Source organism: Lasioglossum baleicum, chromosome 4 (assembly GCF_051020765.1).
Source record: "Lasioglossum baleicum chromosome 4, iyLasBale1, whole genome shotgun sequence".
NCBI classification, from domain to species: Eukaryota; Metazoa; Arthropoda; class Insecta; order Hymenoptera; family Halictidae; genus Lasioglossum; species Lasioglossum baleicum.
Window position 1 is genome coordinate 20,699,094 of NC_134932.1, and position 24,120 is coordinate 20,723,213.

At 37.1% G+C, this 24,120-nt stretch overlaps 5 protein-coding genes across 10 annotated transcripts; 4 read left to right on the forward strand and 1 right to left on the reverse strand.

The window, feature by feature from the left end:
* Nucleotides 1-280: 280 nt before the first annotated feature.
* Sf1 (splicing factor 1) lies at nt 281-6,450 on the forward strand. Of its 3 annotated transcripts, none has more exons than XM_076421812.1 (9): nt 281-711; nt 1,388-1,540; nt 2,253-2,328; nt 4,188-4,340; nt 4,429-4,535; nt 4,629-4,795; nt 4,878-5,036; nt 5,124-5,401; nt 5,895-6,450. In XM_076421812.1, exons 1-9 carry the CDS (start codon nt 495-497, stop codon nt 6,448-6,450), a joined length of 1,866 nt encoding a protein of 621 aa, XP_076277927.1. In that variant the 5' UTR covers nt 281-494. The 3 variants fall into 3 exon arrangements, with proteins under 3 accessions (XP_076277927.1, XP_076277928.1, XP_076277929.1); XM_076421813.1 differs by having other exon boundaries at nt 282-696; XM_076421814.1 differs by lacking the exon at nt 281-711 and adding an exon at nt 765-1,275.
* Nucleotides 6,418-13,147, reverse strand: Gammacop (coat protein (coatomer) gamma). Of its 3 annotated transcripts, none has more exons than XM_076421803.1 (7): nt 13,072-13,147; nt 12,173-12,235; nt 10,826-11,930; nt 10,170-10,749; nt 9,749-10,068; nt 9,480-9,669; nt 6,418-9,393 (listed from the first exon to the last, which is right to left on the reverse strand). In XM_076421803.1, the coding sequence occupies exons 2-7, from the start codon at nt 12,210-12,212 to the stop codon at nt 9,007-9,009; spliced, it is 2,622 nt and encodes an 873-aa protein (XP_076277918.1). In that variant the 5' UTR covers nt 12,213-12,235; nt 13,072-13,147; the 3' UTR covers nt 6,418-9,006. The 3 variants fall into 3 exon arrangements, with proteins under 3 accessions (XP_076277918.1, XP_076277917.1, XP_076277919.1); XM_076421802.1 differs by having other exon boundaries at nt 12,173-12,355; nt 13,072-13,145; XM_076421804.1 differs by lacking the exon at nt 13,072-13,147 and having other exon boundaries at nt 12,163-12,448.
* A 101-nt stretch (nt 13,148-13,248) lies between these two features.
* On the forward strand, nt 13,249-16,381 carry LOC143207906 (kanadaptin). 2 transcript variants are annotated; one of them, XR_013008783.1, is made up of 7 exons: nt 13,249-14,270; nt 14,354-14,619; nt 14,717-14,859; nt 14,938-15,098; nt 15,181-15,555; nt 15,631-16,149; nt 16,247-16,381. XR_013008783.1 is itself a non-coding variant. In XM_076421805.1 (7 exons), the coding sequence occupies exons 2-7, from the start codon at nt 13,536-13,538 to the stop codon at nt 16,081-16,083; spliced, it is 2,133 nt and encodes a 710-aa protein (XP_076277920.1). In that variant the 5' UTR covers nt 13,249-13,411; nt 13,485-13,535; the 3' UTR covers nt 16,084-16,173. The 2 variants fall into 2 exon arrangements, 1 of the variants encoding a protein (XP_076277920.1); XM_076421805.1 differs by lacking the exon at nt 16,247-16,381 and having other exon boundaries at nt 13,249-13,411; nt 13,485-14,270; nt 15,631-16,173.
* Nucleotides 16,382-16,710: 329 nt separating this feature from the next.
* On the forward strand, nt 16,711-18,227 carry LOC143207925 (putative glutathione-specific gamma-glutamylcyclotransferase 2). The gene is made up of 3 exons (XM_076421849.1): nt 16,711-16,867; nt 16,955-17,202; nt 17,347-18,227. Exons 2-3 carry the CDS (start codon nt 17,068-17,070, stop codon nt 17,881-17,883), a joined length of 672 nt encoding a protein of 223 aa, XP_076277964.1. The 5' UTR covers nt 16,711-16,867; nt 16,955-17,067; the 3' UTR covers nt 17,884-18,227.
* A 254-nt stretch (nt 18,228-18,481) lies between these two features.
* Cycg (cyclin G) lies at nt 18,482-23,889 on the forward strand. The gene is made up of 7 exons (XM_076421835.1): nt 18,482-18,642; nt 21,658-21,905; nt 22,252-22,668; nt 22,967-23,221; nt 23,308-23,516; nt 23,639-23,706; nt 23,793-23,889. Exons 2-6 carry the CDS (start codon nt 21,786-21,788, stop codon nt 23,682-23,684), a joined length of 1,047 nt encoding a protein of 348 aa, XP_076277950.1. The 5' UTR covers nt 18,482-18,642; nt 21,658-21,785; the 3' UTR covers nt 23,685-23,706; nt 23,793-23,889.
* The last annotated feature ends 231 nt before the right edge of the window (nt 23,890-24,120 follow it).

A 24,120-nucleotide genomic window follows, 5' to 3' on the forward strand; every position in this document is an offset into this window, starting at 1 on the left:
ACAACGCTTGGAGCTGCGTCGAGACCCAGACAGGCCGATTCAGCCGGGCACCTGTGCACAAAATAGCGCGAATGTCACCTGCAGGGGGCTCGAGCCCATGGCCTCATTAAATTAAAATTATGAGTGAAAAATATAAGTTTATATTTAGCTTCCGTGTCTTGCAATTGATGCACAAACTTTTTATTTTGCATAAAGATCCAGAGTCTATATAATTATGAATGTTCTGAAACTCATCAAAGCGCCAGCTAGCGAGAATGTTCTCTACTACATGGATATCAGGCGAAGAGTCTGCATCCGCCTCCGGTTCTCCGGTATGCCCATGAAAGAGGCGAAAGGTGTACCTTTCGTCAGTGGAGCTTCGCCATTTTTCTTAGTGGTGTGAATGTGAATATTTCTGTTTCTGATCGCGGGCTGACGAAACGGTGGTGTTCTAGTGAACGTGTAAATACTCGTGAACATATTATTACGTGGCTGGCACGATCGTTCCTACCGGCATGAACCAGTCACGGAATTTCACGTCGCTGTTGAACCCGAGTTACTTGCAAAACGCGCAGCAAAATGCTGCAACTGCGAACGCGGCTGCCGCTGCAGCCGCTGCAGCCGCCGCGGTGAGCGCCGCAATTGCAAACGGTACCCAGCTAAGCGGCAATTCTCCAAATTCGACGACGAACAATGTCAGGAAACGCGAAGCGGAAAGTATGCACCGTGCCAGTTCGTTTCACATACAGTAATACAGTATAACAGTTCGGCCGATCTATCATATGGTTTTTCGTTGTGCGACGTGTCCACTGCGCGCTGCTTGCTGTTTGTTGCGCTTGTCTTCGCGTATACACAGATCTCTACAAGATTGATTGGATACGATATATATCAAGTGTACAAAAAGAAAGTCGCCTTAAATTCATGAAATTCGAATTTCTTGAAAAATTCCCGACATAACTTCGATAGAGTAAACTACGCGGTCTTTTCCTGTTTATTGGAGTGACTCGCGTGTACAATCGATAGAAACTTGGCGGCCTTTTCCGACATCGTTAACTTTAACCCTTATGTAGCCAACCAAAATGTATAGATTATTTAATACCTTTTGTAAATTTTTAACATATTTGAATTAGAATAGACATTCAGAGAAATTTTGTAATATTTTTAGGGGAACATTAAGAAATTGTTGAAAGAAATGCAGTAATTGGGTACCTGGTTGGCTACACAAGGGTTAAACAAACTTCCCACCTGCTATTGAGACTGTTGCATGTAAATTGTATACAACGAGCGACATGTATAGTACGATACACTTTATTCTGAAATCTTGTAATAAATCGGATCTAAATATAATGCAGAATATATTTTATATTGTATAACAGGATTATGAATAAGCAACTTAAAAATATTTTAGGTGATGGTAAGCAGGAAAAAGAGTCGAAAGAGGAACGTAGGAAGAGGAGGAAAACTAGATGGGGCGGTAGTGAACATGACAAAACTTTTATACCAGGCATGCCTACAGTTCTCCCAACAAACCTGACTCCTGAACAGGAGAAGGCTTATCTCTGTAAGTTTATTTTCTTTCTTTTTCTAGTTGTTGTTTTCATTTAATTATGTTCTTTGTACGAATATATGTATACACACACATATATATGTATATGAATATATATACAATATATACATATGTATATATACATATATACAAGAATATGTGTATATATATGTACATATACATAAATATATATGCATATACAAGCAGGAAACGATATAAGAATCTTGCATCTGCATATAAGTTTCTAAAAACCAAATTTATAGTACTATAAAAGAGATGTAAGTATGTATGTATGTATTGCCAAAGTATTTAGTTGCCAGAGGTAATTGATTTTCTTGTGTTTTTGAGATAATTTGAATAAATAATGTACGGCAATAGGGATTGCCAGTTTTGCTGAACAAGAAGAGTACAACAAAAATTTGTAATATACATTAATTCAGCAGATTCTAGCATCTGTTTTCGAATGCGATATATATATAACTGTATACACAATAGCTAGCACAAAAGCTTGAGAAAAATATATTTTTGTACCTTATCGAGAAAGCGAAATAAAAGGAACAAATGTATATATTTGATTGGAACATTTTACCTCATGGAAAATCTTTAGATATAAGAAAATGCTCTACACTTTTGACACATGCTTACATTATAGAATGTATATGGCTATGGCAAATCGGCAATATCTAACTGTTGGGGTTTCCGCCCCCTCTAACCCGTTGGTTTACAGTTCAGCTGCAGATCGAGGAAATCAGCAGGAAGCTACGCACTGGAGACCTTGGAATTCCACTTAATCCTGAGGAAAGGTTTGAAAGAAACTTACATACCAAAAATGACCGTTACATATCTACAATACCTATCTACTGACCATTCAACAGCCCATAAATACTGGGGCCTTATGATTTGGCTCCAATACGATTAGTGTGGGATACCGATGTCTGTTTGAAAAGATTGGGCTTGATTTAAGCCACCACGCAGCACAGAAGATGAATTTTGATAATATTGGTTTGCCCTAATCAATTTCTTTTACTAATTCATTTTTTTAGACACTGCTACAAGAGCAAATATCTTTCGTATTACATTTATGTCAAGTTATATCTCAATTGAAAAACTACATTATATATAAATTTACAAATCTACTATAATATATACGCACATATATATGTTTATATGTATGTATATATACACAGGCATGCACATATATACACATATGTGTATGCACATGTATGTAGAAAATGATGTAGTAGCAGTGTTTAACATGCAGTGGGTATTCTAGTCCATATATCTCTTAAATAGTTCTACTGTTGCACATGTAGGGAAATTCAAAGGTGTTCCTATGCAGTCCTATACATGTTATTCGAATTCATAGTAATTGAAACTTAGTAGGCTCTATTCGACGATTTCGTAAACGTATTTAAGCGTATCTCTCATTTCAATAAAATAATGGAAACTTGCGCATAGGATGCCTTGATAGACACTCCTTCTAATTAGGCTTCCGTGATTTGCACGGTACTTTCTAAATCTTGTTATTTATTTTGCTAATGGCCACAGGAATATATCGTTATCGTTAAGGAATTACGATAGACTTTTTCTCTTCTTAATTACAAGTTTAATGAGCAGATTTCAGGAAAATAATGAAATTGTTCAAACAATATATAATTGCTATTATAGGCATAATACTATTATAAAGATCAATCTCTTACGTTACTTTCAGGTTCGACCTTAAATAAATACACTTATTAATTTCTCTAATAAATTAATTTACTCCAATAGGTTTAACTTTTCTGATTTTAGCTGGAACCATTATTTTATATTATTGTGTTTCATTAGTATTATACATCATAGTAAGATATACAAGCTATTATTAACTAACCCAACAAAAATTGTTTCCTAATAATCACAGGATCTATCTTAGCAGCCGACATCATACCGATATCTGCCGTGCACAAACGCGCAGTCTTCCAGTGGTTGCCTACTGATTAGACATATGATAGCAATCCTACAATTAACAATATATCATTTTTTATTCTTTGTTTTGATACCTTGGCACTGTTGTTGGAAAGCAACACTTGATGCAACAAAATATTTCCATTTTTCTTTAACGTTATTCAAGTAGAGATTCTGAACTGGCAAACGCACAATTATTAAACTTTGAGAATACATCTTTAATGAACTTGCTCTTTTGCTTTCTCCGAAATTCAAAATTATCACATACTGTTGCATATACATATAAAAGATGCAGAATACATTATTTATTTTGAATTCTCAATTTTTATTTCATTTACTCGATATACAGAGGATAATAATTGTTTTAGACGTTGCGTCGCAAAGAGTATTCTTTTTCCAACATGGTCACAATGTATCTTATTTATAAGAGACAGTATGTATATATATACATATATATATACAATATATATATACAATATACATATATATACATATGTATATACATATCGAAGAGACGATTAAAGCCTAATAACATTGCAAAAACAAAACAAAAGAGTCAATCAAAGCATTGTCCCAATTTCCAAGTTTCTGTTAATAATCAGCAGTTCTTTCCTCACTTAATCACACAGTCATAGTAGGATCAGGTTGCTTGTACGCTAGTACCATCTTGATTCAGATTTTGTATCCTAATGGATTTTTTTATCTTTTTGTTTTACAGATCACCATCTCCCGAACCCATATACAGTAGCGATGGTAAACGGTTGAATACAAGAGAATATCGTACTAGACGTAAATTGGAAGAAGAACGTCACAATCTTATTCAGAAGATTCTCAAAATTAATCCCGAGTTCAAACCTCCGCCAGATTATAAGTAAGACAAACCTACACGCAAGTAAAGTATCGACGAAGAAATTTTTTTCCATGATAACATCGATGATCTTGTTATATGTTACATCTAGGCCTCCGATAATACGAGTACATGACAAAGTAATGATTCCCCAAGAGGAACATCCAGATATTAACTTTGTTGGTTTGCTTATTGGTCCACGTGGAAATACGTTAAAATGTAAGTAAATACTAAATACCGTGAATACATTATTTAATACTTATACGGATACCATGCCATGCACGTTGCTATGTATTATTTATTACAACGCAGCAATGGAGAAGGAAACTGGAGCAAAGATCATCATTCGTGGTAAGGGCTCGGTGAAAGAGGGAAAAGTCGGAAGGAAAGATGGACAACCTTTGCCTGGTGAGGATGAACCTCTACACGCGTATATTACAGCCAACAATCTGGATGCTGTTAAGAAAGCCGTTGAAAGAGTACGTCGTATTCTCGTTTCAGTGTACTAATCACCGCATTTTGTAAATCACCGCTTTTTCATTGGTTTCTTTTCTTAACTAGATTCATGAAATTATACGACAAGGCGTGGAAGTGCCAGAAGGACAAAATGATTTACGACGCAACCAGCTTAGAGAGTTGGCTTTATTGAATGGAACGTTGCGTGAAAATGACGGACCACGTTGTACGAATTGTGGCGCATCGGATCACAAATCATGGCTGGTTAGTATACTGTCTAGTTCCTTCATATTTTCTTGACCAGTATCTGGAAAAGACGTGTGTATCTTATTTTTATTTCGGTTGCTACAGTGTCCAGACAAGCCAAATGTGACAAACAACATAGTGTGCTCGAGCTGTGGAGGAGCAGGTCATATTGCTCGCGACTGTCGGTCCAAAAGACCAGGTCAGGGTGGACCAGCTGCCGTAGGAATGGGAGGAATGGGACCTGGTGGCGACAAAGCAAAAATCGACGAGGAATATATGTCTCTTATGGCAGAATTGGGCGAGGGTCCACCGCCCGATAGATCGAAAAGCGGGCAACAACGACAACCAAATCCGAATCCTAATTATCCTGGTCTCTTCGACAGGTAAATTGTATTCATCTAGAGCAGAGGTCGGCAAGGAGCTGCACACTTCGGCCGATTTTCGGAGGCTACGCTTCCTTTTCCCGGCTGCGCGTCTCGTTCCCCGTGACGGCCGTAGTTCTCGAGCCAGCTCAGGCGCGAGCCTTCATTATCGAATGAAAGGATGGACGTCGCTACTCGCGTCGCAGACGATAGAGAAGCTTTCCAACTTTTCATTTGATATTTTTGATTTACCAAGCACGTCTAAACGTCCACGAAGAATTTTTTCCACATCTGAATACCACTACCCATTAAACCTCCTCCCCCGGGACTTTCCTGAGCCCTTTCCTTTCTCGCCGCATATGACCCGGGTTGAGAACAGTACGGGGCCCCACTCTCCGCGTTTCTCCTGTACTGTTTAGTCTCGGATTCATTTCCACTCCTATTCTTGGCAGATTGCCGACCTTTGCCCCGTGTTAGTAGTGTTTCTATAATTTTCTAATGTTTCTCGTTTCAGACAACAAGCTCCTCGTGCTCTAATGGCGGCACCGGCTCATCCACCTCCGCAAATGATGCAAGGTGGACCAATGATGCCACCGCCAGGTATGGCTCCCCCACCATGGAGTCAAGGCGAAGTAAACAACATGAACGGCATGAACATGCAATGGCAACCACCAGTTAGCATGCCACCGCCACCCGGTGTGATGCAACCGCCTCCGCCACCGCCGGGCTCCACGTCTCAACCAAATATCCCGCCGTTGATGCCTTGGATGGCTGGGAATAATCAGCCACCGCCGCCTGGACAAATGCCACCAACACAGATCCCACCTCCTGGAATGGGTATTCCGCCATGGCAACAGGGTCAACAAGGACCGATGCGTCCACCACCGCCTGGAACAGCTCCACCGCCAGGATTCCCAGGATGGCAGCCGCAGCAAATGGGAGGATGGCCACCGGCGGCACCTGTACCACCTCCTCCGCAACAACAAACACCTGCTCCGCCTGGCATCGATCTCAATACCTTGCCCACGCTATTGGCGCAGCCACCGCCACCACCACCGCCAACTAGTTAGTGTAAAACAATCATCCGCTCACCCAATTAAATCCTCTTCATCCGTACAATAGAGAAATATTATCGATCGTGTCAGCAAAATAATAGATTGCAACATTGGACTGAAAGCAGTGAACTATTATAATTCTTGACGCGATCCACGATTTTAAATAGAGTTTCCTCTCGTCCTGATAACGGCTTCGTCTCTTATAAATACAGGGTGAATCACAATTCGTAACCAGTAGAGATTATTCTGTTATTAGCAATTTTCCTTTTGCAAATTGCAAATGCAATTTCTTTATGTTATGATAATTACCGAATTCGCCTTGAAATCCTATATGAAATAGGCGTAAAAGAAGTTATAGATGTAATTGCAAAAAATTGAAGGTGACCTTGAAAAATCATGGAAAAAAGGAGTTGTCAAAAAAATGAAAGCTTTCTTGAAACTATGCTATACCTGATAAAAACATTTTCGATCGGACTGCTAATAATAATAACAGATAATAACATATCTACTGGTCACGATTCGTGGTTCACCCTGTATAAGCGAGAAATGATACAGCCAAACAATCTATTTCTCGATGCATATTGATCTGGACCATACGGCTTAAGGTTCGCAACGCGTTGTCGAGACGTATCTCAACTATATGTTGTACCCAGCAAAAAAAAAGAGATCCATAATTTCGGTTACTATTATTTCGAACTTATCGTAAGTTGTAAATCGAAAGCTTTCTTATAAATGTATATGATGTAATTGATATACACCAAACGCATTTTTGTAATGCCTCTCGAACCACGACCATTTTTACTTGTATACCGTTCTGAACTCCCTACGCTCTATATCGTACATTACGACTAGAATATAATTTATGTGCGAGTAGTATATACAAAATTGTGTATAGCTACTTCGGTGCATTTCTTGCTGTGCACAAGTCTTGTTGTAATGAATTTTTCGCTTCAGTGTATTACTCATCGTTTATTAAACGAGAAAACAGACAGATTCGACGAATCTCTGTATCCGAGCACGTACGACTACAATTTGTCGATTTGTTGTAAGTAATACAATGAGCTTTTGGTTAATTGTAATTATTTGAATTGATCGTTGAAACATTGGATAATATAATGAATCGTTCAACAGAATTTTTTTCCTTGTGCGAGCCATCAGTTGTCAATTTTAACTATTACTTAGGTTATTTATGTTAGAATAATTTGTGGAAATGTTTCAAAAGCGATGAGCAATGCGTTAAGGATTCCATCAACTATACCGAAACATAAATATGATATCGCAAACGTCCAAGCGCAATAACTTTTCTTATCACCAGTTCACTAGCGACCACGAAGCGATTCACTAATACCATACGTACATTATAAAGAATCCACTCTATGTATATGGAATATCGTTAGTATTGCGTGTTACATTTAGAATACGAGAAGATAGTTTGTGAAACTTTATGATAGCTTAATGTGTATGTTAATTACACAATAAAGGTATATACAAAATACAAATACAAAGCATTGCTTCAAAAATATTCTTCCTTTACAGACGAAAACGTGTAAAGTTTTATTGCATACCACGTAATAAAGTAAAGTTACATGATGAAATACATTCGTCTTAATGTGGTGCATAGGGTATATGTATACGGAGAAATTTCTCTATGGATGCGTATGTATATATGCATGTATAAGTAATAAAATAATAAAGATCTTAACGGTCTTATTTAAAGTATAACTTTATAATTACACGGTGTAGAAAGTATTACATATAGAAATAGAAACTGCAAGCAACAGGTCTGTTTTTCTCATTAAAACAACGTTACTTTTATACAGTGACTCCCATTAATATTCGGACGCTCTAATATACGATTCAAACTTTTTTCGGAAGCTGGAGCACTTAGTTCACTACAGGATGTGAAAAGAAATTTTGTCGAAAATTGGAATTGGTCGGAATTGTAGAGAAAATACTAAAACATCCATTTTACAACTTTTTTATGTGGGCCTATATTGAAAATTTAAAAAATACATTTTGTAGATCTGTTTCAATTAAACATATCCTGAAAATTTCATCAAAATCGGTCGACATTGCAATGAGCTACAAGCGTTTAAAGATGGTAAAAATGGCAGATTTTCACGATTTTCTGCCTATAACAGCAGTAAATCTAAGAATACTTACATCTTTCAATGACTGTCATTTTTCCCCGCGTCAACCGATTTCGATGAAACTTTCACAATGCATATAACCCACACAGATCTACAAAACATATTTTTCAAAATTTCAATATAGACCCGCATAAAAAAGTTGTAAAATGCAACATTTAGTATTTCCTCTACAATTCTGGTCAAATGCAATTTTTGAAAAAATTTCTTTTTACATCCTGTAGTAAACTAATTGCTCTAGCTTTCCAAAAAAGTTCAAATCGCATAGTCCAATATTTGAAAAGTTGCGGTGTTTTGAAGAGTGTCCGAATATTAGTGGGAGACATTGTATGTAATCCTAAAAATCTGGAAATAGTAGTGACACACTGATCATCAATTTCCATGCTGACCCTAAAGTATAAAATACTTTACTTGAATTATCGAATTATCCTACAGAAGAAATGATTAATTCTGCAACATCCGGATCTGAACATAGAACTGTCAGTTGCATTGTCACTTGAGCGCCGGATAATGCTAATCTCGCGCGAGCAAGAATTTCTTTTTCGCCTCTGAAATAGCCGCCTAATAACAGATTATGCGCGGTAGCACCTGCCTGAACTCGATTTGTTCGGTCTACATCCTCTAGTCCTAAAAATTCTGTAAGAATTTGAATGGCTCCTTGTAAGCTCGATACAGATGGGCCTAAAGCGAACGTCTCCTCCAACATGGTGTATCCCTTTGCAGTGGCTGCAGCCCATGCAGCATTGAAATCTATACCTCTATTTCCAAGCCCTCGAACTTGATCAGCGAGAGTCATTTCCACGATGTCCAACTAGATAACAAATGCAAATATACTCGAATATTCTTCGCTGTTTCTTTTATATTTCCATAACAAGAAAAAGAAAATGAACGACATACCATATATTCGTCTTTGTATTCTGGTTCAGGACCTGTGTCAGGATCGCGGTCGCAAACCGTGAACCGCAGAGTTGCGGGAATGGTGGTAACGCTAGCGTGAACATCCTCTGGATATTTTAATACTGTGTAAGTTTCTCCTGGTTGGTAATATTCTAAAACTGGACACGGAACTTCGCAAACGACCGAGTAACTAAAATTATGATATTATATGATTTTGTTGAAAATGGAATAGTTTGTATTTGAAGTAAAGTATATCGGAATGTAATTACCCTTCGTATAGATCAAGAACTACCGTTACATCCTCCAGAGTCTGATTATAAATCGTGTTCATACAGCTGAATTCTAAAACAAGAATATCCGAGAACGTATGCTTGATACACTTCACGTTGTATTCTGTCTCCGATTCTGTTAGATCGAAGGGAAGCGAGGTGCTGACTAGTATCGAATTGCGAATCTCCATAGCCAACTGTGGTATCTGTAGCATCCGATTCATGGCGCATTCTTCTCTCGTCATACGAATTACTTGTTGTTTCACGATTGTATGGTCTTCTATTTGCGGTGGTTCTTCCGCTGTTTGTGCTGGAGGAATCTGCGAACAAACAATTTTCAGATTTGATTAGCTACAGCTAGTGATCATTCATAATCATTTTTAACGTACAACTTGTATAAACGAAATACTTATGAGATTACCAGAGAAATATCGAACGGTTCGTCCATAGGTGTGTGAATGTAATTTTTTAAGGCTCTCTCTAAACTAGGCACAGACAAAAGGGGTGGTTGTACCAAGGGAAGAATAGTTGGATCGCTTTGCTGTTGGAGTATAGCGCAATAATAAGCTGCACGATCGCGGACCTCGTCATCAGAGTCCAACTGACAACGTGATAATAAAACTAACACGTTAGGCAACAACGGAGGACACGCGGCAGCGAAACGTGCCAACGCAGTAACTGCAGCTGCTCGAACGCTAGCACTTTCCAGGATCACGCGATTATAAATGAAACGGATGTATCTGGATGGCTGTTTGGAAGTTGGCCCTTCTTGCCCGAGTAAATGCAAAATGCGAACGGCGAGGGAAATATGTTCGCAGTCTTCGATGAATTCACAGAGATGTGCCAGGCCTGCTTCCTTTGCTTCGGCGTTCCCTTCCATAACAGCAATTATTGTGTCCGCGATCGCTGCCTTGTATTCGAGGCCTCCTTCGTCTCTTAGCATAGCGGATAGAAAATTCATCAGAACTACGTGCTTGCGAGGAAACTTTTGACACAAAGCCCTGGATACAAATTAAAGAAATCGAATTAAGAATAGAACGTCGTCAACCGGAAGAGGATGTATTCGTTGACTATTACCTTATGGCTTGAACAACAACAACCTTAAATTCATCCGAGATTTCGGACACAAATGTTGCAATTTGTTTCATTAATCGATCTACGGAGCTTTCCGCACCAGTCTTTAGAAGAGTAGTGATTGCCAGCGTAGCGATCGACCTGTTTGAATCTGTAATCAAATTTTCTAAATCCAAGTTGCAAGCGGTGACTGCCGCTGGATGGGTCATAGCAACTTTATTCAATGTCCTAACTGCGGCAAATCTCAAAGCCGGCTTAGCTGATCCGCAGAATAATTGAAGAACGCTAATGGCAGGGCCTATTTCCCTAGCGCCGCTTCTGCCAAGATTCACCAATGCGTGCGCTGCTTCGTACACCACCATTTCCGATTTTTGACGCAGGCAATACTCAATAAATGCTATCAATTCTTCACTACCGTCAACTTCGTCCAGCAATTTACATGCCATTCGAATCAACATACAAGCAGCATAGGGACTCTTCGGAAAGGTTTTCATAAGTTTTGCAACTAACTTAATTACAGCGTGTTTGTCAGATTTTCGAGCTTGATACAAAACACCCAGAGCATGATACTGAACCATTACATTGTTCGAGTATAATGCTTCCTGAGCTTCATTCGCCCATCTGCGCGCAACATCCCCAGATATATTGGTCAAGTGTAACGAAGAGACCAAAGCGGCGCTAGAAACTGCAGGAGAACGATCTACTATAGCTTGTTTCATATAACGTTCGATAGCTGCTAACATTCCAGCATCGGTAATGGTACATAATGCTCTTATAGCTGCAGCTCTATATAAATCTTCTTTTCCAGTCATATCTTTTGTTAGACTGGAGGTTACTATAATCACATCCTCTGCCAAAGAACTCAGTTCTTTGATACCTAAATACACCAAACGTCTTAACACGACATCCTTGGACTGAAATAATTTGGTCATGGCGAAGAACGCCTCTGTCGCCTCCAATGTTCCCAATTGTTCTCCTTGATTTAACAAGTATAATATTTTTGTCAGGATGTGCGCACATTTTATTGGATTAACTGGTGTATTATTGAAGGTACGTGCTTCCTGGAGCACGGTGGTCTTTTCCAAATTTTGGAAAGGATTCCCCCCACCTAATAAGAAAAGAAATCACATTAGAGATGTCATAATCAAGCCGAATATTTACATGTCACTTGCACAAATCGGCATGTGTACATGTCATCAATTAAATGTAGAATTTTTTAACTTATATGGAAAAATTGTTTCAACCTGTTTGATACGAACTAACACGAGAATGCAAGCGACTCGTTTAGTTTCGCTTAAAAATTATGGCTTATGTTGATACGAGAAAGAAAGTATATTTACTCATAATTACCATCTTCCTCCTCCTTTTTATCGCGTTTAAACGTATTCATTCCGCAAACCGACCACCGAAAAACTGGAAAATAAGGTACACGTCACCTGAACCTCAACCCTTTTACATCAGAGCCATTGCATTGCATGTGAACACCACCAAATCTTTGAACACCACTGTGTCCACAGTGGCGAGATGTTGCAACTAAAAGGCCAGCGTGTGAATTTAGAATGACGTCGATAATACAGCGATCTCTTCCATGTGATACCACAGACGAGATATAGGAAATAGGAATAGACCTGACCACAACCACCTCGGTGCCACAACTGACACCACCGACGAGATCTCGTCGGTGGCCCGCAGGCACTGGCAGGCACCCGCAGGGCAGTGATCAGTGATGCCAGAGCTGTGGTACTGTGGTACTAAACCATACCCCCACCATAGCCTACTATTGCCCCTCCGTCGTGTTCCAACGCGCCCGCGCGCTACACTCACCAGCGTATCACTCTACTGTATCCGTAAAGGTACGCTGGTGAGTTGGTGAGTGTAGCGCGCGGGCGCGTTGGAAAACAACGGAGGGGCAATAGTAGGCTATGGTGGGGGTATGGTTTAGTACCACAGTACCACAGCTCTGGCATCACTGCGGCAGGGTAGTTTTACTCTAATAGGAGAACTGTTAGCACTGAACTGTGAACTAGAACTGTGCTATTAAAGACTGCCAGCCCCTGTGCTATTCAGCGAGCCCGGTAACCGGGCGCAACGGGCGCGGGGATAACGTGAAAGTTACAGTGATCTGATATACCACATCGATAAAAATTCGAAATAGTGCCACAATAATGCCAAAACATCGTCTGAAATATGGCGGAGAATGTAACATTTAATAATAATCGATATAGTTTCGTGATAATTCGCATTCTCACCGATACATCGCGACGAGAATCTCCTCAGTGGTCTTCTTCACCGACAAAATGCCGTCGTTGGCCTTCTGTTTCTCTGGATGGAGTCAGAAATGGTCAGAATATATCCTAGAGGGCGTAAGAAACACCGAAATATTCGGGCTCGCCAACTCCCATAAGGCTGGCAGTCTTTGTCTTTAACAGTCTCGTCGGTGACATACGGCATACGGTGTTTATCGCAGTTTATCCATTATCGGTATCGTCGGTGTCGGTATCCTCTCTGATATACGCAGATACGCAAATATACGTGATAAACAGTAATACCACCGACGGTGGTAATACATAATAATACATACATATACGAGTATGCAACGTTATTTATTAATTGTAAGTAAACTTTACTTGGAAGTTACTTTCAACTAACGCTTTCCTGACAGCTCGGTAAGGACAGAGAGGATATAAATATTTACTCTCTGGTAAGAATAATTATGGATATAAAAACAAGTGTCGAAGAATCATCATGTGAGGTAAAGAAAAGTAAGATTCCAATGGAGAATTATTCGAACAATGAGAAAACAAGGGAAATAGACGATGAAAAAGACTGTGATTCGATAGAAAATTGTAAAAGCGATTTGTTAAAAAATGCCGCCAGCATCGATATAGTTTTTAAAAAACCGAATATCGTAATTGGTTCTGAACGTTCTCGACCAGAAGGTAAACATTTGAAAATATGCACGGTTTCTTCGGATGAAAACACAGAAAACTTGGTTAAAGTTGAGAAATCTCAAGAACATCCTAAAGATGTGCAGTTTCCTTATGTGGAACCACCTTGGAGTGGGAAACCAGAAAAAGATTACAAAGTGGAGGTATTAAAGTCTGGTGTGATTATAGAGACAATTTCGCTTGTGGAGCAAAGTTTCTTTGTTATTGGACGATTGCCGTCGTGTCACATATCGTTGGCTCATCCAACGATTTCTAGGCATCATGCTGTTTTACAGTATAGAGCGAAAGAAGATGGCGAATATTCTAAAGGTCTTTATGTATATGACTTAGGAAGCACTCATGGTACATTTTGGAATGGAAATCGTATAAAACCTAACATTTATGTAAGGGTGCAAGGTGGTCATATGCTCAGATTTGGATGTAGCCAAAGAAAATTCATATTACAAGCTCCATTGGATGATCAAGAAGAGGAATCTCTGTATACTATATCAGAATTGAAGGTATTTTAAATGTTTTATTCTTTGTTTAATATAATTATCCGATTCACTTGTATAAACGAGTATAACAAACAAAAATATTTCAGCAAATACGAAAATTAGAGAAACGTGTTCATCAAGATGTTGAAACATCTAATGAAAATAAAGAGAGCGACGGTATTGATTGGGGAATGGGAGAGGATGCAAACGAAGAAACAGATTTACAAGAGAATCCTTATGCTTGCATCGGGGACGAGGATTTAGTTTTGGAGGATCCTAAAAAGACCTTGAGAGGTTGGTTTGAGAGAGAAGGATACGATTTACAATATAAAACAGAGGAGAGAGGACCCGGTCAATTTTTATGTTGGGTAGAGTAAGTGTTCACGTTGATGCTAATTAACTTATTCTTCAAATATTGTGACTGTAAAACATATTCGCGTTTTTGATATACTTCATTACATAAATTGCAGTCTACCTCTGGAAGATGTTGTTGGTCACGCCTTAAAAGCAGAAGCTCTTGTCAAGGGCAAAAAGAAGGAAGCGGTAGTACAGTGTGCTTTGGAAGCTTGTAAAGTCTTAGACAAGTATGGACTACTGAGGCAATCGCATCATGGTAAGAACAAAATTGATAATCTTTTGGTGCAAATTCTAATTTGTTTTTCTTTTTAATATTTCTCGCATCATTTTGTAGAAGCTAGAAAACGGAAAACAAGAAATTGGGAAGCCGAAGATTACTATGATTCGGACGAGGACAATTTCTTAGATAGAACAGGATCGATAGAAAGAAAACGTGAACAAAGAATGCGCATGGCTGGCAAATTAGAAGAAAAAGTGGAGACATATAATTCCTTGGTATGTTTGATGATTCTGAAATTAGTTATACATTTCTTACAACAGATATATTATATACATAAATCTTTTATTATTCTTTCAGCTTGAAAAGCATGGAAAAATTCTAAAACGGATTTCGCATCTGACAGATACTATTCATAGTTGGCAACATGAAAGTAACACGAAGAAAGAAACACCGGAAGAGGACGCGTTGGATGCATTTATGTTGAATCTAAGTTCGTCTGCTTTGTCAAAAAATGATATTGCCAAGATGAAGCTAGAACTACAAACTCTTCGTAAAGAAGAGGCGAGTTTAATTAAATTATTAAATTTGACGCGACCCGCAAATTTACCGCCACTTGTTCAACAAGCTGTAACAACAGATCTAGCAGTTAACCGTGATAAAACAATTATGAATACTATACAAGACATATCGAAAGCAAGTAAAATCCAACGTTCCGTGCTTCAGCGTAGAAAGGTAAAAAACATTATTTGTTTCTCTGGACTTCTTTATTTACAATCTTACTAATAACATTCAACACATCTTAAACAGGAAAAACCAGATAATCGTCGATCAAACGGAAACCGTATGGGATTAGTATCGCGTACGCAAGCCGAAGATGATTTGAAACCAGAATCTGAGGAAGAATCGGACACCGAAGAGACAAATGAAAATGAGAACGAGTCGCTTTCGAATTCATCTCTTTACGTAGACGAAAAAGTCAGTGGACCACGACAGTCTTCGACTACTTATGCTGATGCTGCTGCTGTAGCTGCTACTACTACCAATACTGATAATACTGATACTACAACTATTACCACTACAGCCGATACCAATACTATTATTCCCACAATCAGTGTAAATAAGTCTAGTAAAGAGAAAAAACGTCGAAAAGTAGTATCTTGCGATCAAGATATTTATGCTGACAATTATTCTATGTGGACTCCTCCGCAAGGACAAGAAGGAGATGGAAAGACGTGTCTTAACGAAAAATATGGTTACTAAATCTACCTTACACTGTTATCCGGTCATAATATGGTTTCACTCGATTACATTTCCATGTATAATACTGTAAATATATTTGTTTATTTATAAGGTTTGTTTGTATGTCAATTATGAAAGAATCTCAGTATGTAGTAAAGTAGTAGTATTTATTTATTTCTTTCAGCCTCGCGGCCAAGAAATTGGACTTGGATTACAGTTCTCTAAGTTATTCATCCCTCTATTCATCCAAGAATCTCAGTATGTATATCTATCGTAATCGTAATAGATAGATGAAAAATCATGCATCATTTGTCTCGTGTTTTTGCGTAGATTTCTTCACTGTTATTTTTATTTACTATATACATATTATACGTAGATCACGGTCCGAGTATGTGAATAGTATTTCGTCGATGGTTCTGGGTTAGATTTACATTTTTATTAAACGTAAATCCGGTAAGATAGAAAACGACACTAAAATGATAAGAAATTCTTTTCGATTTTTTTTATATGCACCTATGGCCAGCTATGGTTGTCCGATAAGGCAAGGAATTGCAAGGAATACTGTGCTTCGCTGACAAAATACATAGATTGCCCCCCCCCCCCCATTAGACTCCAATTCTTTGGTGGCGTGGCTTTACTAGCAGACAACTTTTGATAGTTTCGCAATTCGATTTGCCGAAACTGAAACTGATTCGAACGAGCACCAGTTTAGATATGGCTATTTTAGGTGCTTGAAAAATTACAAGTTCATTAAAAACTGATGCAACCGAAATATTTGTAGAAAATTTTGTCATGTAAAAAACAGGTATACTATATGTTTCGTATGAATCGTATTGTCCTCAAAAACTGTTGATAAACAGTGTGACGTCATTTTAACATAAACCAATTTTAGGGATAGTATGTACAATGCGTCATCTAATGATTCCAATTTATCTATAAGCAACGTGTCTGGTACAAAGTGAAATGAGTCATTAAATTGATTACTGTTCCACGAGATAAGTTATAATGTGGGTTTTTGGTTATGGTTCGCTTATATGGAAAGCAGATTTTCCTTATGAAAAGACTGTAGTCGGACACATTAAAGGATACATTAGGAGATTTTACCAAAAAAGTACAGATCATAGAGGAACACCTAATAAAGTATGTATTCAATAATAATTTTTCTATCTCTTTCATCTTTTAAATTTTTTATGTTTTTATTCTGTATTGTATTATCGTTTGTCAATAATTTAAACCCTTGTAGTATCTACCTGTTGTTTTAATAGAACTTTGATTTCTTTTCAGCCTGGCCGAGTTGTCACATTAATAACTTCTAATAATGTAAACGACGAAGTATGGGGTGTTGCTTATAAAATATCATCTCAAGACATAAATACAGTTGTAAAACACTTGGATTACAGGGAAAAAGGTGGCTACGAAAGGAAAAGCGTTCTCTTTTATCCATCGTTTTTGACAGAACACATTGGAATTCATTCGTTAGGAAATAATGCTTGTCAGGGCAACCTTGAAAGTACAAAATTAATACCGCTAAGCGAAGACACATCGTTTCATATTACAATTTATATAGGTGGAGAAGATAATCCAAATTATGCAGGTGTAGAAGCTATTCCTACAATAGCTAAACAAATACTTGTGTCTAGTGGTCCTAGCGGAACTAACAAAGAATATTTATATAAATTAGCGTCTGCGATGCGAATAATAGCGCCGAATGTATATGATGAGCATTTGTTCACTTTAGAAGCTGCTGTAAAGACACTAGAAAAAGAACAAACAGAAAAAGTAAAATCAAATGAAAACTCAACTATCGACAAGAATAGATAAAACAAAAAACATATTTCATTAGAAAATTGTTCCAGATAGAAAATATGATATTTATTGTAATGTAATTTAAATTAATTTTATGTAAAACAAAATATAAAAATAATGTTTCAAAACAGTAACAACTCCTAATAAATATTTTATATAATTTATTTAGAAAAATGAGTAACCCGTTTAACCGTTTTTAGCTTGAGAAAGTAACATTCAATTTTGAATTCATATCAAACGTTACTTCGACTAATTCGATATTGATCAAATTGACAAATAATAAAAATATTATATTTATGTGTCTATAGAAGAATAATTGTATATGTATTTACGTTCGATTCCGAATAAAATTGAAATACTATAACACGCGTATCGATATCGATTTATTTCGTCCATTAAATCCTAAGGTTATCAAATCAGCCTCTAACTATAATGTTAATTTGAAAGAAATGATAATACTTCATTTCGTATACTTTACAGAAATAACATTTTCGCAAAGATAGCAATTATTTACAACGACGCTAAGTTGAAATCTTCCGAAAAAGATAAATGTTTACATTTGCGAGGGAACTATTTTTATTACGCATGAGCGTGCGTTGACGCGTAATGATCAGCTGAACGTACTTACGTAGTTCCGCCATTTCTTATTGTTAGAACAACTGTCAAACCCAGTAGTTCGTCTGCGGGTCTGTTTCCTCTCTGTACCGACGAATACGATAAAAAAAGCCAAGATTGGGTGATCCATTAACGTGAAAGCGTTTCGGACGCATCCGGGTAAGTTATTTTTCAAAATCTTCCAGTTTTTATATCACATATATTGTTGCTAAATACATCGAGTGCCCAGCTAAGACAAAATGGTGGTAAGATCCGAACTGAACGGTAGAGTGAACCATGTATTTAATAGTTACATTTTCAGTTGTTCTACATTCGAAAATTCTTTTATGTAAAACCGTTTCGATCAGACTAATCGCTTTCGTTACATTCACTTGTTTATTATGTTGCATTTAACATTTGTCGGGCATTCTTTGTATCAAGTTCTACAATAAAGAAATAAATATTGTAAACATTGTATTATTTTTTTCTGCAAATAACAGCTAAATATATACAAAAGGGATATGTATAGTGTATAGTATACTCTGACAGATTTTTGATTGAGGTACATATTATATGTTCGCTTGGTGGACGATGACTTATCATTAATGACTCAGACGAAAACAACACGAAACATTGACGAAAACAAACAACATTAAGTTTGTTCCAAAGTTCATTCGGCACTCGAAGTCAAGAAACTGTATAATCTATTAAATGTAATATACATATATATACACATTTGATTTATTTATGTATTAAAATGCTAGTTTTTCAAATCACTTGTAATCGTACAATGAGTTTTGAAGTTTAGACTTTTTATAGAAGCGTATCCGTAGAAAAGAATAACGCGATAACATATAAATAAACTATTACTTAGGTAACGCGTGTATGTTATCGAAAAATATTTTTCGTTAATGTAGGTAAAAATATATATATTTGCATATTATATATGTACATACATATACAGGGTGTTGCCTGTAAGGCGAAACATGATTTTTCACCCACTTGCAGCCATCCCACAAAAAAAGTTTAGAACGAGAGATGCAGGGTATGGTGTGCACAATAGATATCATTACAAAAATTTCGAAAACAGTTTGTTTTCATGGCAAAATCGAGGTCACCTTGGGTATAGCAAATAGGGCTATATATTGTCTCTTTTTCCCATATTTAAAGGACATCGAGACAAATTCAAAACACATATTACGCGATTTACAGTAGTGGAAATGTGAAATATTTAGCGTTTCGTAACCTCTTCGCTATCAAATAATGTTTACACTGTCTTAAAGTCGAATACGACGAAAAGCTAAATACATATTTCACATTTCCACTACTATAAATCGAGTAATATGTTAGTAAAAATATCATGTAATTGTGTTTTGAATTTGATTTCGTCCCGATGTCCTCTATATATGGAAAAAAGAAAAAATATGTGGTTCTATTTGTTGTACCCAAGGTGACCTCGATTTCGCCATGAAAACAAACTGTTTTCGAAATTTTTTTACTGATATCTATTGTGCACTCGATACCCTGCAACTCTTGTTCTATTAAACTTGTTTTTGTCGGATGGCTGCAAGTGATGAAAAATAATAAACCCTGTATGTATATATGTATATGATATGGTAACATGCATAGAACATTTCTTGGTAAAGTTCGTTAAAATTCGTTTGTCGTCGTGACCGTTCGGGTATTGTTCATCCGTGACGAGTGACGATTTGCAGAGCAGATGCGAGCTACGCTTACGCTACAGGCTACAGCTACGGCTACAGTCGAGTCGAGTACGCGCTCAATGAGCGTACTTTTGTTCCTCATGGGAACTGTTTTGCTCTTACGTAAACAAAAAAAAAGAAGTGTATATAGTTTTTTTCGTATTTCACTGATCTCGTACGACCGTATTTCTTCACATAAATAGTACGTATTTAAACAGGATATTATACATCACCGATAGTATGTATTGCAAACAGATCCTGTTAACAATAATCCGTCGGTCATTAATCCTCGAAATAAAAATGTTCTTTGTGTTTACTCGATCCCGCCTTTTCCATTTCTTATATTATGAGTAATATAATCCTGATGTAATTTTTCACGTGATAATCATTTAAAATCATGTATTCGGTAGTTTATAAAAAATGGTCAACTCTGAAGTACAAAGTTTAATTGAATTAAATGAAAGTGTATCGTACATATTCGACAATACGATTTCACTGTGTTATAAACTTGTACAGGCGCTTAAAGTTAACCGGAGCGTTAATCTTGTTACCGATCCTTGATTTTGACAGTTCGTTGCATCAGCCTTTCAATGGCTTTGTATAGCTCCTTTCCTTGGCGGTGTAGGTCGGTATTTCGGTATAATTTAAGGTTGACTTTTTAATTTGACACGATCCCCCTTTTCTCATTTTATTTAATTCGTATTATCATTGCGCAATTATATATAATTATATATAATTCTTCAGTTTCATTAGAAAATTCGAAATATCATTTAGTAATTTTTTTAAAGTTCGAGCTATTCTTCCGTCAGATGTACATCTCTTTCTCTATAAAATTTTCGGTTTTTCGTTTTTAATTATTTTGGTCATTTTCTTAATGCCTTCAAAACCTTATTAAAACAAGTTCTATATTCGTGAAATATATTTCTGCTCAAACTTTATATTCGGAGTACATCCTACGATGAGTAACAGAGCTGACGAAATACCCAACCAAATAACTCGCGAATGTTAAAGAGTATCGGAAATCGTATTTTAAGTTCGAATCGAGTAAGTACTTACGCGATCTTGTTTTTCCCAACTTTTTTTAGTTGTATGAATTAAAAAGAATGAGAGTCTGTTACTATTTACAAAGTTGTATATTTTCCGATTACAATGCGAATGCAAAATGTGATAGACCGAAAGTTCTCGAAGTTATTTCGAATGTACCCGTTTTCTCGTATGTTCATCGAAAATCGGAACTATCAGTCGACCAGTTTGACGACGGCGCTTGAATTTAAACACGAACACGCGGACCATTAAAAAGACAAAAACATGAAGAACGAATCGTTGAAAATGTTTTTTCAATATTATTTGTATGTTTAAAATGTTTGTAGCTTAAATAATCTACTCTCTCTTTAAAATGTTTCTCAAGAAAGTTACAATTAATGGAATAATAGAATTTTAAATGATGATGTAAACAATGTTTTATACATTGATTATTATTTTATTGTTACAGATACAAGGCTAGCCAGCTGCGCCATTCTTGTTGTGTGACACCTGCATCATCAGCCATACTACACATCTTCTGTGTAATATTATTACTTCATTGTTGCTGTAGTTAGCTGTTGGTCACACATCGCAGGAATGGACACATCGGGCTTGCCTGTACCGGATGCAATCCACCCGCTACTCGAACAACTACAAGAAGCTTTGGTTCTTGAAGTAAAATATCAACCTAACCTTCAGTTACCCACTATATCGCAAGTAAGAGCATACAAGTCACATTAACCTTCCATCGGGCGCAACCGATCTGAGAGGCACAGCACGATCATTTAGGTACCTCTTAGGTACCTCGAAAACAGTCACCTCCACCTTTGGGGAGGGCCCAAAAAGGCAGCCCTACGAGTATAGACCTCACCAAGTGCACTATTTCTCTAACAGCAGTTGTATAAATGAACTTAATTAGGTGTTTATCATGTCTTTGAATGTGGACCCGTCAAGCACATTGCGCCCAAACTCGGCGGTCCAGATATTGCGCCCGACGGAAGGTTAACAGATTCATTTATACATTTTGTTCGTTCGCAGTAAATGCACATGTTCCATTTTTCAGAATGACGAAATCACGATCGGAGCTCGTGATGGTTCAGCCCATGTACTGAGGTGTTTGAAAGTATGGTACGACTTACCATCGGATGTGTTTTTTATTGCCATCAACTTGATGGACCGCTTCTTAACAAAAATGAAAGCAAGGCCGAAGCATATGGCTTGTATCAGTGTGTCTGCTTTTCACATAGCTGCTGTTCAATTAGCACAGTCCTTGGATGCTGATCACTTAGTCTCTATTTCCCAGTGCAAATGCACGGGTGGTGATCTGAAACGTATGTCGGAAGTGATAAGGAACAAACTAGAGTGGGCACCCGGTACACAACCCGTTACACCCTTGATTTTTCTTCGATTGTTTCACGCTATGTTCCATGCAGTTGCATTACAGTTTGGTTTGGGAGAGATGTACAATAGTATAGTTACGGTAAGATATATGTTTGATCAATTGTGTATGTAATAATTTGACAGCAGATCTTTATGCAAAATATAAATTTTCTATCTGAATTGCAACAAACTGGAGTGATATAAAACTTTATTTTCATTAGTGTATAGTGTATATAATAGTTGGAAAATAATGTAACAGTACTTTTAAATCCTTCTAATATTTTTACTGTTTTAAATGACACCCACTCATTTTTGTTATAAATTCATAAAACCCGCTGTCTTGTAATAATTGATGCTAAAACGAAGACAATGGGAACTTATTATGTATACTGTTTCAGGAATCCGAGCTTCTTCTCAGGCTAGAGATGGTTGCTTGCGATGGTAACTGTGCAAGTCTAAGGCCATCGGAGGTGGCACTTGTTTTACTTTGCACGTACTTAGATAGTGCAGTTAATCGGCTGGATACTAATACAGATACTACCAAATCCACAACCGCTATACCTAGTTCCTCTACGATCAATACGACTGTAATACCGAAACATCAGATACTTAGACTTTTGGAATTTGCAGTAGAACTTCAAAAAATATGTAAGGTAACGTTGAAACGTTAATGTTCACATTAGATTTTTCTAATGAAATCGTGCACGCCGTAACGTTTATTCACTCTGTCTACTTATAGATTTCAGACACAAGTTTTTTCTCTACGCATGAGGCTGTAGGTGCTATATTGAGCAAATACAATGCTCAAGAGCAAACTCCTCATAAACAAAGACTGATATGGAGATTATCCTCTCGTACGGCGCGCCTTTTACGTCCAACTGATAAATTCACTTCTGTATTACCTGTTATCGCCGAACACGCTCCAGTTCCTTCACCGAGTAAAATTAGGTATATTTCAACAATTAATTTAATTGATTTTTTACTTATAGATATTATTGTATCGTTATAGAATATAATTTTTTATATTTTATTTAATAATACGACAATAAGTATTTCCCTTACATTTACAGAAAAAATCGTAAGTTCGGTCGACGCCATGGGAACAAGAGACGTTAAGTGGCAATATCGAGGCCTTAAAGTGAGTCTACGGTTGGCAGTATAAGTACTGCAAGACTAGAAATTGGAAAGGGACATATTAGAATTTTTATTATATTATTTTTTTAGGTGCTGGATTAGAAGTTCAGTGTTTATCCGTCAAGCAATAATGGAGGTGTAACTTCAATCTTAATTTGAAATTAGAAATTAAAATAGAAAGTACAAATACCGATGTATTTATGTCGTACGACGAACTGTCAAATATTTCCTTTGTATCATACATTGAAAACACTAGTGCACCATACGTTCACATTTTTTTGCAGTATTCTAAAATGGAAAATTGAATCGAAGATTTCGAATATATTAGTTGCATTAGATGCATACTTTTTTTCTTTCAATCGTATCATATGTTTTATATAAAGGAAGACGAGAATTTCTGTTCGAAAAATTAATGTTT